The following is a 14308-nucleotide window of genomic DNA, read 5'->3' as shown; positions in this document are numbered from 1 at the left end:
AAGTTGGAATATTAACGATTTGAGTCGACCAGAACCTGAACTGAAACATGTTGCAATAAAAGATAAAAGTGTGTGTGTGTGTGTGTGTGTGTGTGTGTGTGTGTGTGTGTGTGTGTGTGTGCGTGTGTGCGTGTGCGTGTGCGCGCGCGTGTGCGTGTGTCCACAGAAAATGCAGACAATCTTCCATACAGAAGGTACTACAGTAGTAAAACATGTTATCTCTGTATATACTGTATGTGATTACACACCCCATGCAGACTTGGGTAAAAAAAGGAAAACAATATATATATATATATATATATATATATATATATATATATATATATATATATATATATATATATATATATATATATATATGTAATATGTAATCGGACCTCCCCACCCGGGCTTCGAACCCTGGCCTCCCACGTGAAAGTCCAATATCTTAATCATCGATCCAAAGGGATATCCCCATGGAATGAGGGAGATACTAGACTTTTGAGGCTTCAGGCTGGAGCTGCGATAATTTATTGCGACCGTCAGGGAGCAGTTTACTATGAAAACCTCCACCGGCCGTCCGTCCGTCCGTCCGTCCGTCCGTCCGTCCGTCACACGTCACACGTGACCATCAACAAACGTCACACCTTTGTTGATGTTTAAATCGAAGAGTCTTGGTCAAATACTTCTGTTGGTTTCTGCACTGATCATTTATACAATTCAGCTGTGTTTGCTCGTGTCATCATGATGAGGTCATAAATCAGCCATGCCCAAATATAGATTTTACGGGTTTACATGCTTACTCAGTTATTCGTTATGTGAAAGTCCTATGACGTCTATGATATCTGACATCATCATACATACATTCCCTTTTATGCCCATAAATGGAGATCCCCTCTGTAGAACCAGCCACTGACATCACTGTAATGTCAGGGGAACCAAATCCCTTTTATGCCCATATATGGAGATCCCTGTGATGCCAGGGGAACCAAATCCCTTTTATGCCCATATATGGAGATATGGAGATCCCCGTGTTGCCAGGGTAACCAAATCCATTTTATGCCCATATATGGAGATCCCTGTGATGCCAGGGGAACCAAATCCCTTTTACGCCCATATATGGAGATCCCTTATGTCATCAATATTAAGCCCATATCTGTGAATATCTTTGGGTACCAGATGTCTCCATATATGGTTAAATGGTCCGATATACATCACTGGCCAGAAGACCAAGAAATGGTGCAACCTCGCCCTTTGCTTTTCTCCCTTAGGCATCTTACTGGTAGGTAGTTTAATGAGGAATGCAGTATGGTGGTAGGTAGGTAGTTATGGCCTTTGATGTAAGATTTTCACTTTCTAGGATAACTATATTTGCTATTCCCAGATGATGCCCTTTTAGGGTACCCCTCATGCCCATATATGGAGATCCCCAGGCTTTACTAATTAACATAAGTTTTATGCCCATATATGGAGATCATTGTCCCAATGTCATCAGATATATGGGCATAAATGGACACAGGCAAACTAGATGGGCTGTATGGATATCCAGATGTGTGATGTAAGTGTTTTATTCCAAATGTGGCACCCCACAGACATATTTCCAGAAACAAAATCCCTTTCATGCCCATATATGGAGATTTCTGATGTCATCAATCCCAGGCCCTGTAAAAAACATGGTTGCTATGGTAAACAGTTGGTTGCTAGGGTAAACAGTTGGTTGCTAGGGTAAGAAAACATGGTTGCTATGGTAAACAATTGGTTGCTAGGGTAAACAGTTGGTTGCTAGGGTAAAAAAAACATGGTTGCTGTGGTAAAAAGTTGGTTGCTAGGGTAAACAGTTGGTTGCTAAGGTACAAAACATGGTTGCTATGGTAAACAGTTGGTTAGTAGGGTAAACCTTCAATGATTTTGACATCTTGTTACTAATCTGTCAGTAGATAATGCCGGTCTTATATAAGGGTCATTTGTGTACGGTGTGATGTCATACTGATGTCAGCAGTGTGACAGGAGATAAGCGACCAACGGTCGCTTATCTCCCGATTAGGGAGTCTTACTGGTATATACGTATATATATATATATATATATATATATATATATATATATATATATATATATATATATATATATAAATGTAGTCTCTCAAGAACAGCCTCAGAGAACGCTACGCTACTGAGTCTGTCACACACCAAACTCACGGAAGGGATTTTGGGCGGTACCCAAGTCTGGTGACAGGCAGCGCTTTTGACCAATCAAACATAGTGGGCGGTATCTAATGTGTGCGTTGACTATGCATTCCCCCTCACGGGTGGAAACAAACCATCTTTCAACTGTACATATTCTTTGTGCAGCTAAATAAATCCATCTGTAGTCTATATAGACAAGCGAATTGCTCCATTTAAATATTCATTGACCCACCCGGTTTTCCACACAATGTATGGGTTTCACATTGCCACTATTTGCACAATCAAAGAATGCTTTTGGAAATCGTTGTGCATAACAATAGAATTAAATGGAAGGAAGAATGGCCTACATTACAATAACGAACTACATTTGTTAGTCTACACAGTAAAGTGCAGCAATATGCCTATATGAATTTAGATTTTAGTGTATTATTATTAGTATAGAGTAAATGTAAACGTTGCAACTTCTAGTCTAAAAGACTCATGTATTAAATTATTATATTATAAAACATACATTAATCAACTAGCCCTATTTTATTCCTAGACAGGCTATTTAAAAATAGCTGATCTACAAGCTCACAACAACGTCGCATTGTGGTTACATTCTGCACAATGGGTACTTTGAGTACTACTTTCTGCTTTTGCAATACTTTTATACTTTTACTCAAGGGCTACATTTTGAATACAAGACTTGTGCATGATACTTAAGTAAAGAATGCGAGTACTTTTCCCACTACATTGCCTAAGCACGCCAGTATTAGTAAAAGCACACATCACAGATAGATTTATAGAGTAATATAAGGCAACTGTAAATGTTTAAAAAGACGACCTGAAAAGTGAAAACCTGACGGCCGTATGCTAACACGCTAGCTTACTGCAGTTAGCCAGCCGGGAGAAAGCCTGGTAGGCGAGGTTAAAGCAGTTATACATTATCATAACATCCCATATTGATTTAAAACATCAATCCACTGTATTGCAACACACCATGACATCCGAGGCTATATAAACGTTTGCTTATTGTGGGTAAATTCGTTGTGTCTTGGTCACTGGTCTGCAGCAGATCCATCATTCATATAAATAAGTGAACCATTTCAATCTAAATGGGTTTCATATTGAAAGTGGCATTCTTTGATTTCACAAGCCATTGTTGACAGTTTGACACATTCCAACACAGCTTATTTAAATGCAGATTGCTTGTATGCTAATAGAGTCACAACTTCTCATTAGCTTTTCAGTCCATCATCATTCATGTAAGCTTTATAATTAGCTTCATACTAACATTAACATTAAATATTAACAGTACCATAGGCATACACATTAAGCAACATTATCTGTGCATAGAACGATACATTTGTTAATCAAACCAAATGTTTATTATACAGATAATCATACACATTGTAAACGTAGTATACAGTAGGCCTACATAAATGCAACATAACTTTAGGGTTTATTCTCTAAACAATACGGCTAACCATCATCAAATAAAAGGGAAAAAATAGTCTGTTATTGAGAGATTATTCTATAAATAAAAACGAACTGTTTCATAGCATAACATCATCTTTTGTGAGACAGGACAAGATATTGAAATAGCGTACAATCTACACTTATTTAAACACCTTGGTTACATTCTGCACAATGGGTACTTTGAGTACTACTTTCTGCTTTTGGTACATTTTGATACCAATGCTTTTATACTTTTTTACTCAAGGGCTACATTTTGAATACAAGACTTGTGCCCGTATTGCATGATACTTAAGTAAAGAATGCGAGTACTTTTCCCACTACATTGCCTAAGCACGCCAGTATTAGTAAAAGCACACATCACAGATAGATTTATAGAGTAATATAAGGCAACTGTAAATGTTTAAAAAGACGAGCTGAAAACATGACGGCCGTATGCTAACACGCTAGCTTACTGCAGTTAGCCAGCCGGGAGAAAGCCTGGTAGGCGAGGTTAAAGCAGTTATACATTATCATAACATCCCATATTGATTTAAAACATCAATCCACTGTATTGCAACACACCATGACATCCGAGGCTATATAAACGTTTGCTTATTGTGGGTAAATTCGTTGTGTCTTGGTCACTGGTCTGCAGCAGATCATCAGCAGATCATCCAGCTTCATTCAGCGCAGCATATGGGGTAAAAACGATGGGGTCCTTGTTCCTTCTCTCTGGGAAAGCAGGATAACACGATCCAGGCGGCCAAACATGCCAAACATCTCGCCGTCGTCGCCGATCTATCAAGTACTTAAAACAAATGGGCTGAAGAGGTTTTAATTGTTCAATATTGTGTAACTGAGAAACACTTGTAAGCACGCTAGAAAACAGTTCCTCGTCCACAGTAGCATCTATGTTGCGTCGTCGTTGTTGTGGTTGTCTGTTGTGTAACTTGTGTTCCGTGTGTAGAGTAGCAGTTCCGCTATAGTAGTTTCGGGAGGGAACCAAACCAAGGGGCGGACCAGGCTTCAAAGCGGAACTAGTTTTAAAATTCGTTCTCAACCGGGGAATTCCATGTATCCCCGCCCCTTTCTATGTTGGTCCCAGAGTCAAAGGAAGAGAGGCCGACCGATAGGTGTCGCCCTTTCTTCTTTGACGATGGGTTCCCAGATTGATATAAATGTATATATATATATATATATATATATATATATATATATATATATATACACACACAGCATATATGGTTCCCTATGGAGACACAAAGCACCTCCTTTGTTCCCTATGGAGACACAAAGAGTCTCCTCAAATTATTGGCCTAGGAATGTGACCCGAAAAAAAAGTCTGCATGGGGTGAGTAATAATCGATAGGAAAAAGTGTCACTTTTCCTTTAATGTTATCTCATGGTGTGTTGTTAATGTTCACCACATGTAGATACTGTATGTGACATTAATGCATCTTGTTTATTCCTAACCCTCTGCTCTACAATCACAGCAGATGAACTGGAGTCTGAACAAGGTATGATTTATGATAATTCTACATTGTCTTTATGTTGGGTTATCAGAGATGCTCTGGAGAGGATTTCATAATGAACTCTTGTAATAGTGAAGATCGAGGGCTGCTTAAACCAGCAGATCATTTCACGCAATTCTTTGGTCATTGACCCAAAAGCAAAAAACAAAACTATGACGAAAAATGTTTGTCTGCTACCTTTTTTCACTGACAAAAGACCAACAAACAAAAAAAAAAGCCTTGATGACTACAACTAAGACTAAATATTGACAATTTCGTCAAAAAATAAAAACTTGACCAAAAGGTTAAGGAGACACTAGTGGAGAAGAGATCCAGTAGAATTAACAGACACGTATTAATAATTGGTTGCCCTAGGGTGTTGTGCTCTGAAAAAAGCTGATCTACAAGCTCACAACATGTCACGCTGCAACGCGTTGTGAGCCTTTGGATCGGCTTGTTGTGGATTTACCAGGTCGGGATCCGGCTTGTTGTGGCTTGGATGATGGCTGGTTTGGCAACAGGGGTACTGTAAAGGCCCATTCCCACTGGGCCAGATAACAGATTTAAAAAAATCTCTTTCTCCAGATATTTTTAAAAAACATTTTTATCTGTGACAGATATTCTTTTTTATCTGTATCTACCATCCACTTCAGTGTAAAAATATCTGGAGAAAGAGATTGTTGTATCTGTTATCTGGTCCAGTGGGCCTGTTGAGAATCAGTCACTCAAACACCTTATATCAGTGGCAAGAGATTGTCCGGAAGCTCTTTGCATTATTCTTGATTTTTATCCACTTTGAGAAGAACAATATTTCTGGTTTTCCTCTAGATCTTTGGACTGTGGGGGGAAAGAAAAACAGTGGGGTTGTGTTCCCTTATGCATATAAAACTGGGGGTTTGAAAAAAAAGGTTGATAATCACTTAACCCTGCAAGGCCCAGCGTTGCTTTTTGGCAACATTATAAATCTTTTTTTTTTAAATGTTATAACTAGTTTTCCTGTTCTTTTTTTCACATTAACATCACCATTAAATCCTATTGTTTAGTATTACAATGCCATTGGCCACGATATTTGCATATAAATACCCCCCACAGAGACTGACATTCACACCTCCCAGAGAAGTTGAAATTCTAGCGTTATTTTTTTTTGACCAGTAGAAATTAATTCGGGTCTTGCAGGGTCACAGACCTGTAAGAGTCCCGTTTGCTCGGCAGGTGGTCCCCAGTGTATTTTCCCCCCAAAATATTTGCACTTTCTCTCTCTTTTTGTCGACTCAATGTCATACGATTTTAGTCCACTATATTTACAGGTTATTTTATCGACAAAATTGTCAGTACATTTAGTCTTAGTTTTAGTCATCATAGCTTAGTTTTCATTTTGTTCTTTTTTAGCTTTCGTCAGTGAAAAAAAAAGGTAGTCGACGAATATTTTCAAAATCAACACTGGTGGATAGAGTGAAATTCGAAAATACACCATTATGGATGCAAATCGAAATTGAGTGTTTTTTTCCGGTCTGTGTCAAGTGTGTGTAATTAGTTCTTAACACATTGACTCAAACGCCTGCAACGCTATTTTATGATTTTCTTAACTTTTAATTGAAACCCCCAGATCCTGAAGGCAGCACCTCTGTATTGACAGTAAACTGTACATTTAAAGCTTAACTGAGTTTTTCTTTTCTTTTTTTTTTCTTTTTTTTTTTACAGTACAGTACGATAATATCCTGAATGAATTACAATACATCAAGAGTAATCGGGCTGAACCAGTCATCGGTGAGTTCTAATAATGAAATTGATAAAGTTCACATCAGTGGTCAACGATACACAGCAAAGAAAAAGTTCAAGTGTAAAAACACAAAAGGCATCGGTAAGTCCAAAAGAGAAAATTAGACGTTTTCCCAAACTAGTGAAAACTAGCCTGATCTCAGACTCAGCTCACGCAGTAGTCTGAAACTGTGCCCTATTCTGAGCGATTTACGGGGGAGGGACTTTTTGCGATCGTGCACATCGCGACGCACGGTGATCGCGACGCACGGTGGACGCGACGCACGGTGGACGCGACGCACGGTGGACGCGACGCGTGTGTGTGTGATTGTGTGTGTGTCTCTGTCTGTGCCAGTGACTGCTTCCACACAGAACTGCGACCAGAAACATGTAATCAACATTAACAGCTTGGTGAAATCAGCGCGCGCGCGCGCGTGTGTGCCTTCCTCAACTTGGATATTCGTTAGACCCACCCCCACCCCCCGCGCTCATTGGAGCAGCCGAAAATAAATGCCGATTCATGTACTAAGCTCCAGACCAGAGAAAGAGTCCACTCTGAGTACTTTGGCACTCGCCCTCTCTCGTCTATGGTCTGGAAACAGGCTAAGTGAAAACAGCAAATCCACAAGCTCACAACGTGTTGCTTCGCACCCCGTTGTGAGCTTGTAGATCGGCTATTTTCACTACTTGTTTTCTAATCTATGGAATTTCTTCAGTTTTTCTTTTATTTATTAATGAAATTTGAAAATTCATTTCATTTATTTATTTTTATTCATGAAATCTAGACTTTTGTAAATACTTTTGAAATAATAATTAATTAATTGAAAACAAAAATGTGGTAAACTTTTTTTTTTTTTTTTAGATTTGTTTTTGGGCTTTTTATGCCTATTTGATAGGATAGTAGACTGACAGGAAACGGGGAGAGAGACGGGGAATGACATGTGGCAAAGGTCATCCGGATCGGGAATCGAACCGGCAACGCCAGCAGGCATCATAGCCTAGTATGTGGTATGCACCTTGACCACTAGGCCAGCGGGCGCCCCAAAAAAAATGTGGGAAACTTTAGGGACCGATAAAAATGTGTCCGTGTCCCACAAATGGGTCCCGACCCAGTGTTTGGGAACCAGGGATCTAGACCAGGGGTGGGCAACTTTGATGATGGCGAGGGCCACTATATTTCCACCTTCACTCCAGAGGGGCCACATTGCATATTGCTACTTCCTACTTTGTCATTCAGTATCTCATACAAAAGAAGCAAAAATAGCAGATCTACAAGCTCAAAACGCATCGCGCTGCGATGCGCTTTGAGCTTGTAGATCGGCTATTTTTGCTTCTTTTTAATTGGAATCCTGAATAATTTTTTGTTATCTTTTAATTGGAATCCTGAAATGTAACATTTTGATTTAATTTCAAACACATTTAGTTATATATTCATGTTGACTCTATGAACCTAAATACAAATACCTACATTGGACATAAAAAAAATAATACATTTGAATACTACTATACTAGTAATTAAGCTACTAATATAGACTGACAGAATTAAAGCAGGTCATGTTTGGAATTACAACAGCTGAAATCAATAATATATCAGTATTCCGGTATTAACCAGCGGGCCGCATTAAGTGAAGGTGAGGGCCGCATGTGGCCCCCAGGCCGCCAGTTGCCCATGTATGATCTCGACAAATGCCATGTTAAAAAAAAGTGTTTCTAGTCTAGTCCCCTTTTAAAAGCGCCAACGGACTGTGGCGCTCTCAGGTGGTCAGGGAGGGCATTCAACAGCCGAGAGCAGAGGGGTAGAATGCCTGGTCCCCCCATGAGTCGATTCATACTCCACTTTTAGAGCCTAATTTATTTCGGTTCGGCTCTGTCTAAACTATGATATGGCGTCATTCAGAGGATCGGGGGGCGGATAACGTCATTAATTCGGCTCCGAATGACGCCATATCATAGTTTACTTTAGACAGAGCCGAACCGAAATAAACTAGGCTCTAAAAGTGGAGTATGAATCAACCCTATGAGTTGTGGAATCAGCCATGTGATTGATGCCATTCAAGAGCTACTGTACATTACATTATTACATTATCACATTACTAACCCTGATGAATTGAAAAGGTACCTTGTTCCACAGTTACACACACAAATGACTTTTGTCCTTCAAGAATAATCAACGGAGCATTTTCTTTTAGGTCTCCTTCATATCGTGACGTGCGTCACCGCCCGAGCTAACGTCAATGCCTTCTGCGTGTGCCGGGTTTGCGAGAAGTCGTTCCCTGCCTCCAAGTTCAAAGGTCATCTGAGTGGTCCGACACACATCAAACGGACTCTGGTGAATCATTTTGTTTCTGTTTGTTTTTGGTTGCATGATATAGGTTTTTGAGCAGGGACTGCTGGCCATTGGGCAAAGCGGGACAACTCCCGAACGGCCGGTTCATTCCCGGCCGGTCCAGGCCGGCCACTAGATAAAAATTAAAAATAAAATGTCGGCCTTCGTTCCATTTTGGGGTCTGGGCGGCCAACAAAGTAAATCGTCACTGTCGGGAAGAAAGCAAAGCCCTGCGTCATCATACAAGGCCGTTGCACAAAAGTAGTGAAAACAGCAGATCTACAAGCACACAACGCCTCGCGGTGTGCTTGTAGATCGACTGTTTTTACTAGTTTAAATCATTTTTAAACTGATAAATAGAAAACAAACGGTTTTGGACATACAAGGTTTCCACCCGACAACGACAAAATATAACTAAAAAAAAAATAAAAAATGAGGGCCTCTCCAACTCTTTTTCCCGGGCTGAATCAGGGGCCCAGGCCAGCATGTCCGTGTTTTTGAGTAAAATTGTAATTGGGTGTTTGTTTGTCACAGTATATATTGTAGGGGTCCGCTCACTATCCCGACTATCCGCTGTTCCGACTAGCGTCGGCAGGTTAGTTACTTAGCGTCGGCAGGTTAGTTACTTAGCGTAAGGCAGGTTAGTTACTTAGCGTCGGCAGGTTAGTTACTGAGGTAAGGTTTACTGAGGTTAGGTTTAGGGTTGGGGGTAGAGTTAGGGTTAGTTTTAGTGTCGGAATACCGGCCCGTCGGCACACTGCTGCGGACCCTATATTGTAATGGCTCGTGCACCGAGCTGGAATCGAACCCCGGTCTCCAGCTCGGCAGACAAACAAGTAACAAGCAACCCCAAAAGAGTTAGCTCTCTTGGAGTAGCTAGTTACATCCGCGTCTTTTGCGGGGTCGCTACTAGGGATGGAGCAGTTTCACGTCGGCACTCTGACACATCGCTGTTCCAACCACCTAAACGTAACCTTAAAAGGGATATTTCACTTTAAAAAAAAAAGAAAAAGAAAAAAAACAAAAAAAACAAAAAAACGTTTTGTTATTTTATCGTTAGTGGGATACTAATGCCATGCCATGGGGCTTTCTATTTGTTCTCTTTGATTCAACGTGTGCTGTAGATGCACCAGAATCCTGCTCGGTTACCATTTGCCTGGAATGGAAGCACGCGTAAGGAGCTCCTAACATCCATGGCCTGGGAGGAGGAGAGGGCTCAAGGAGCTGGACACATGGTGCTCAAGGTAACATGCCAAACAAAGCACATTGGAAGTCATCGATCCTTATTTAAAGAGGCGGTGCCATAGTTTTGTACTTTTTCTGGTTCTCATGTGTCTAGGAGGTTGACAGTACTTCATTAGACCCCCTGGTGTGGTTGTTATGAGCAATTATGTCAGAATCATTGCCATTCAGAAGATTGACTTCCATTATTCTAAATGGAGGTGTCACCTAAAGCTAACCTTAACCCTAACCCTAACCTCAGTGGGGGTATTTCTGAATGGGGATGTTTCTAAGTGGGGGTATTTCTGAATGGGGATGTTTCTAAGTGGGGGTGTTTCTGAATGGAGGTCTGCCCCCGCTCAGGAGTGCTGATCCAAAAACACAGATAAAATTACATCATATAATTTAGTCAGGTCGGTTATGTAATTTTGTCAGATTTTTTTGAGGATTTGCAAACCTATACATTTTTGGAAAGGTTATTGTCTAAGGAATCAGAAAATCAATGTTCCCATTTGCCCAGATGTGTTTATGGTGGCCATATTGGAATTTACAAAATGGCCACCATAAAGTTACGTTTTGTAATATCCTGGCCTCTAAATAAGCTGGAACATTGATTTTAACTGCTAAACCTACATTTTCAGGGTCAAGGAATCCAATGGTGGTAGTTATAAATCTCAAATAATTACAACATTAACCCTTAGATGCTAGACTGGGTCCAAAATGGCCTGGTGTGGTTGTTTTCTTGCAATATTAGTTTCACAATGTAATTTTGTTGGATTTGTTTGTTGGATTTTTGGAAAGGTTGTTATCTAAGGAATCAGAAAATCAATGTTTCCATTTGCCCAGATGTGTTTATGGCAGCCATATTGGAATTACAAAATGGCCACTGTAAAATGTATGTTTTGTCATATCTTGGCTTCTAAATAAGATGGAACATTGATTTTAATGGCTAAACCTATAGTGGTCCAAGTTATCATTAAATATTTTTGTATCATCCCATTGAAATACACAATCCACCATATGGGTAAAAAAAACACAGCCCAGGCAATCAGTCAGATACCAACTCAGAGTTATTTTATATTTAACTGTGGTCTTCAATTGTTTGTGTAACCATCTTAAACATCATGACATGTGTAATCAAAGACAGTCTTTATGCAACATCATAATCATTATCCTCACTTTCGTGCATCACAGCTTGGGAATCATCATCGTCTTGGAACTGGCTGCTGCACTGACACATGTCAGTACAGGCTTAGCTTTGCAGGAACCTCTGCCAGAAGAACAGTCCGATTTACACTTGCATTGGACCACCCCAAGGATAGCCTTTGGGGCTGGGAGGACCTTTGGTTGTTGGTTTCAGCATGCTAATAAAGTGTTTGAAATACTCATTGTGCAGGGGATCCAGCTGTGGATCCTTCAGAGCAATGGCTGCTTGTGTCCATGCCCTTGTTTGGACATGGACTCTCGAGATGTGCTGATTCAGAACTCTAGGTGTTGGGAGCTTGTCACTTTCTGCCCTATGTTTGCAGAACAGGTCAGGAATGGTCATGATGAGGGGGGCACGGTGGCGCAGTGGTTAGCGCTTCACCTCACAGCTAGAAGGTCCTGGGTTCGATTACCGCCGGGGGACGCTGTGGGCACTGGTGGCGTGTTCCTCCCTCTGCGTCATCAGCGCCCACACCCTAGGTGGGGTTGGCGATAGGGCCTTTCTGTGTGGAGTTTGCATGTTCTCCCCGTGTCTCCTAGGGTTTATACCCGCACAAAAACATGCACGTAATCCTGGTCTCAATAATGCCTTCCCCTGGCCAGCCGGGGCGCCTGATGGAGGGGAAAGGAACTGGTTGGAATAACGTGTTCCTTCCACGCGCTACGTCCAAACCAGGGAAATCTCCACTGTCAGGTGAAAAGAAACAACTTGGACTCCTCATGCATAGTAGGAAGCATGAGGTCAGTCCGTTGACTCCCCAGGCGTGGCAGAGGGAGAGCAGAGCCCAGGATTACAATTGGCACTGGGTGAAAAAATGGGTTACAAAATTGTGGGATAAAAATTATATATAAAAAGAAAAAGGAATGGTCATGATGTTGTTACCCTAGGGTGAGAACATACAAAGGACTCCAGTGTTGACAGCATTCCTTCTGTCACTTCTGCTTCATCCAAAAGCATCTACAGAGCATTGATAACGTCTTCATCTGTTTTGAGGTACATCTGCAGCCAGGTTGCCTTGCCTATACAGGAGAACCTCCCTGTGTTGTCGACCGCAGCGAATGCATGGAAGGCTGGCAAAGCCTTTGCTCTTTCTTTACCTAGAGCTCACCACAGTGGTTCAAACTTCACAACACCAGAGGCAATAGAAATGGATGAGTTCTTCAGCAAGATGCCACAGTTTGCTATGACCTGCACTAAAATGTCCTTATCTGGGTAGGGAAATACAAACATGCATTAGGTGGGTTTTGCTGTGAAGCCAGCACAGCCTGGTGGATCAGCAGTGTGTCTGCTTCTTTGCGGTTATTTTCTGCAAAGACCAGGTCTTTGTTGCTCTATAGATCTTCTAGATGTATCTAGTAGCAGATGTGATGATCAGCTTGGAAGATCCCCTGTTGTACTCCACCAACATACACCAACATCAGACACATAACACATTATGTGTTTGATGTTGGTGTCATCTCTGGCTTGATACTTAATAGAAGCTTCTCCTTGTCTTCGTTTATCTCTGGTTGCACTCTTCAGAGAATCTTTCATCATCATCTTGTGTTAGTTGCAGCAGTCTGTCATTGAAGAAGCCATTCAGATCCTTTACTGTCACTACAGTCACTACTACTCGCTGTTTTGCTCAGCTTCTGCGCAAGCACCATGCCATCCACTGTATAATGTATAGTGCTCTATAATGACTGTAAATCCTGTATCTGTTGCATCTTGGTGGGTAGAATTTCCAGCTTGAGGTGGCTGGTCTTCATGGGGCATATCTTCTCTTGCCTATACAGGTTCTCCTGTATAGTACTAGTGTAAATCTGAATGTTGCCTATACAGGTTCTCCTGTATAGTACTAGTGTAAATCTGAATGTTATTCTGGCAGATGTTCCTGCAAAGCTAAGGACTTACACTGACGTGTCAGTGCAGCAGCCAGTTCCAGAACGATGACGATTCCCAAGCTGTGATGCATGAAAGTGATGATGATGATTATGATGATGCATAGAGACTGTATATGATTAGACTTGTCATGATGCTTAACTCACTTAGCGCCGAGCGAGCCAGATTTCAATATGAATCTGCGCTTATAACGCCAGGAAATAGCTATATTGAATCCCCAAAATCACATTACATAACCAGGTACACGTGCCTGCGAATGCCACAAGATGACCACTAGAGTGAGCCATAGCCCATAGACTTTCCATGGTCCCATGTTAAGTCAGAATAAAAAACGAGGTTCAGGACATAACAGGATGGTACAATGACATGCTCTCCATTGACATTCAATGGACAGGCCGCGGGCCGCCATTTGAGCTCAATACTGCTCAATTCGTGCTTGATCGTCTCAAACCACCATTGGTATGGGCATCGGAACGTATATAGATGCCACACAGAAAGTTTCCGAATCAAAATCCGACCTAGTGAAGCTACGTGAGGGTCGGATGGTTTGCATTGAGCCTAGCGGCTAACAGAGGCCTACGTAAACAGGAAGCTATGGCTTAAAGGTGACGTCATAATCGTATCCTTTTTTTTTCACGGTTTTCATCTGTATGCTAGTCGAAGGTAAGCTAACCGTTCCGCTCCGTCTATCAACCCAAATTAAAAGCTTAAACAATGCTTTTATATAAAAGTCGCTCCGAGTCGCTCGGCACTAAACGCCATCATTAGTTAGTCGCCCCGAAAGTCGCTCGGCGCTAAGTG

The 14308-nt window shown here is 41.3% G+C and overlaps 1 protein-coding gene across 5 annotated transcripts in view; it reads left to right on the top strand.

The window, feature by feature from the left end:
- The window catches only part of LOC308293363 (uncharacterized protein), a 525181-nt gene that overhangs the window by 470778 nt on the left and 40095 nt on the right, over positions 1–14308 (top strand). For all 5 annotated transcript variants that reach the window (XM_080735845.1, XM_080735843.1, XM_080735842.1 and 2 more), the window contains 5 exons: positions 167–194; positions 5097–5120; positions 6816–6881; positions 9062–9201; positions 10323–10442. In XM_080735845.1, coding sequence (XP_080591971.1) covers positions 167–194; positions 5097–5120; positions 6816–6881; positions 9062–9201; positions 10323–10442 — 378 coding nt within the window. The remainder of the gene's footprint in view (positions 1–166; positions 195–5096; positions 5121–6815; positions 6882–9061; positions 9202–10322; positions 10443–14308) is intronic.

This window comes from Nannobrachium achirus (assembly GCF_963921795.1).
Source record: "Nannobrachium achirus genome assembly, chromosome: 10".
Classification (NCBI taxonomy): domain Eukaryota; kingdom Metazoa; phylum Chordata; class Actinopteri; order Myctophiformes; family Myctophidae; genus Nannobrachium; species Nannobrachium achirus.
The sequence above is the reverse complement of the archived record's forward strand: the minus strand, read 5'-3'. Positions and strand labels throughout refer to the sequence as shown.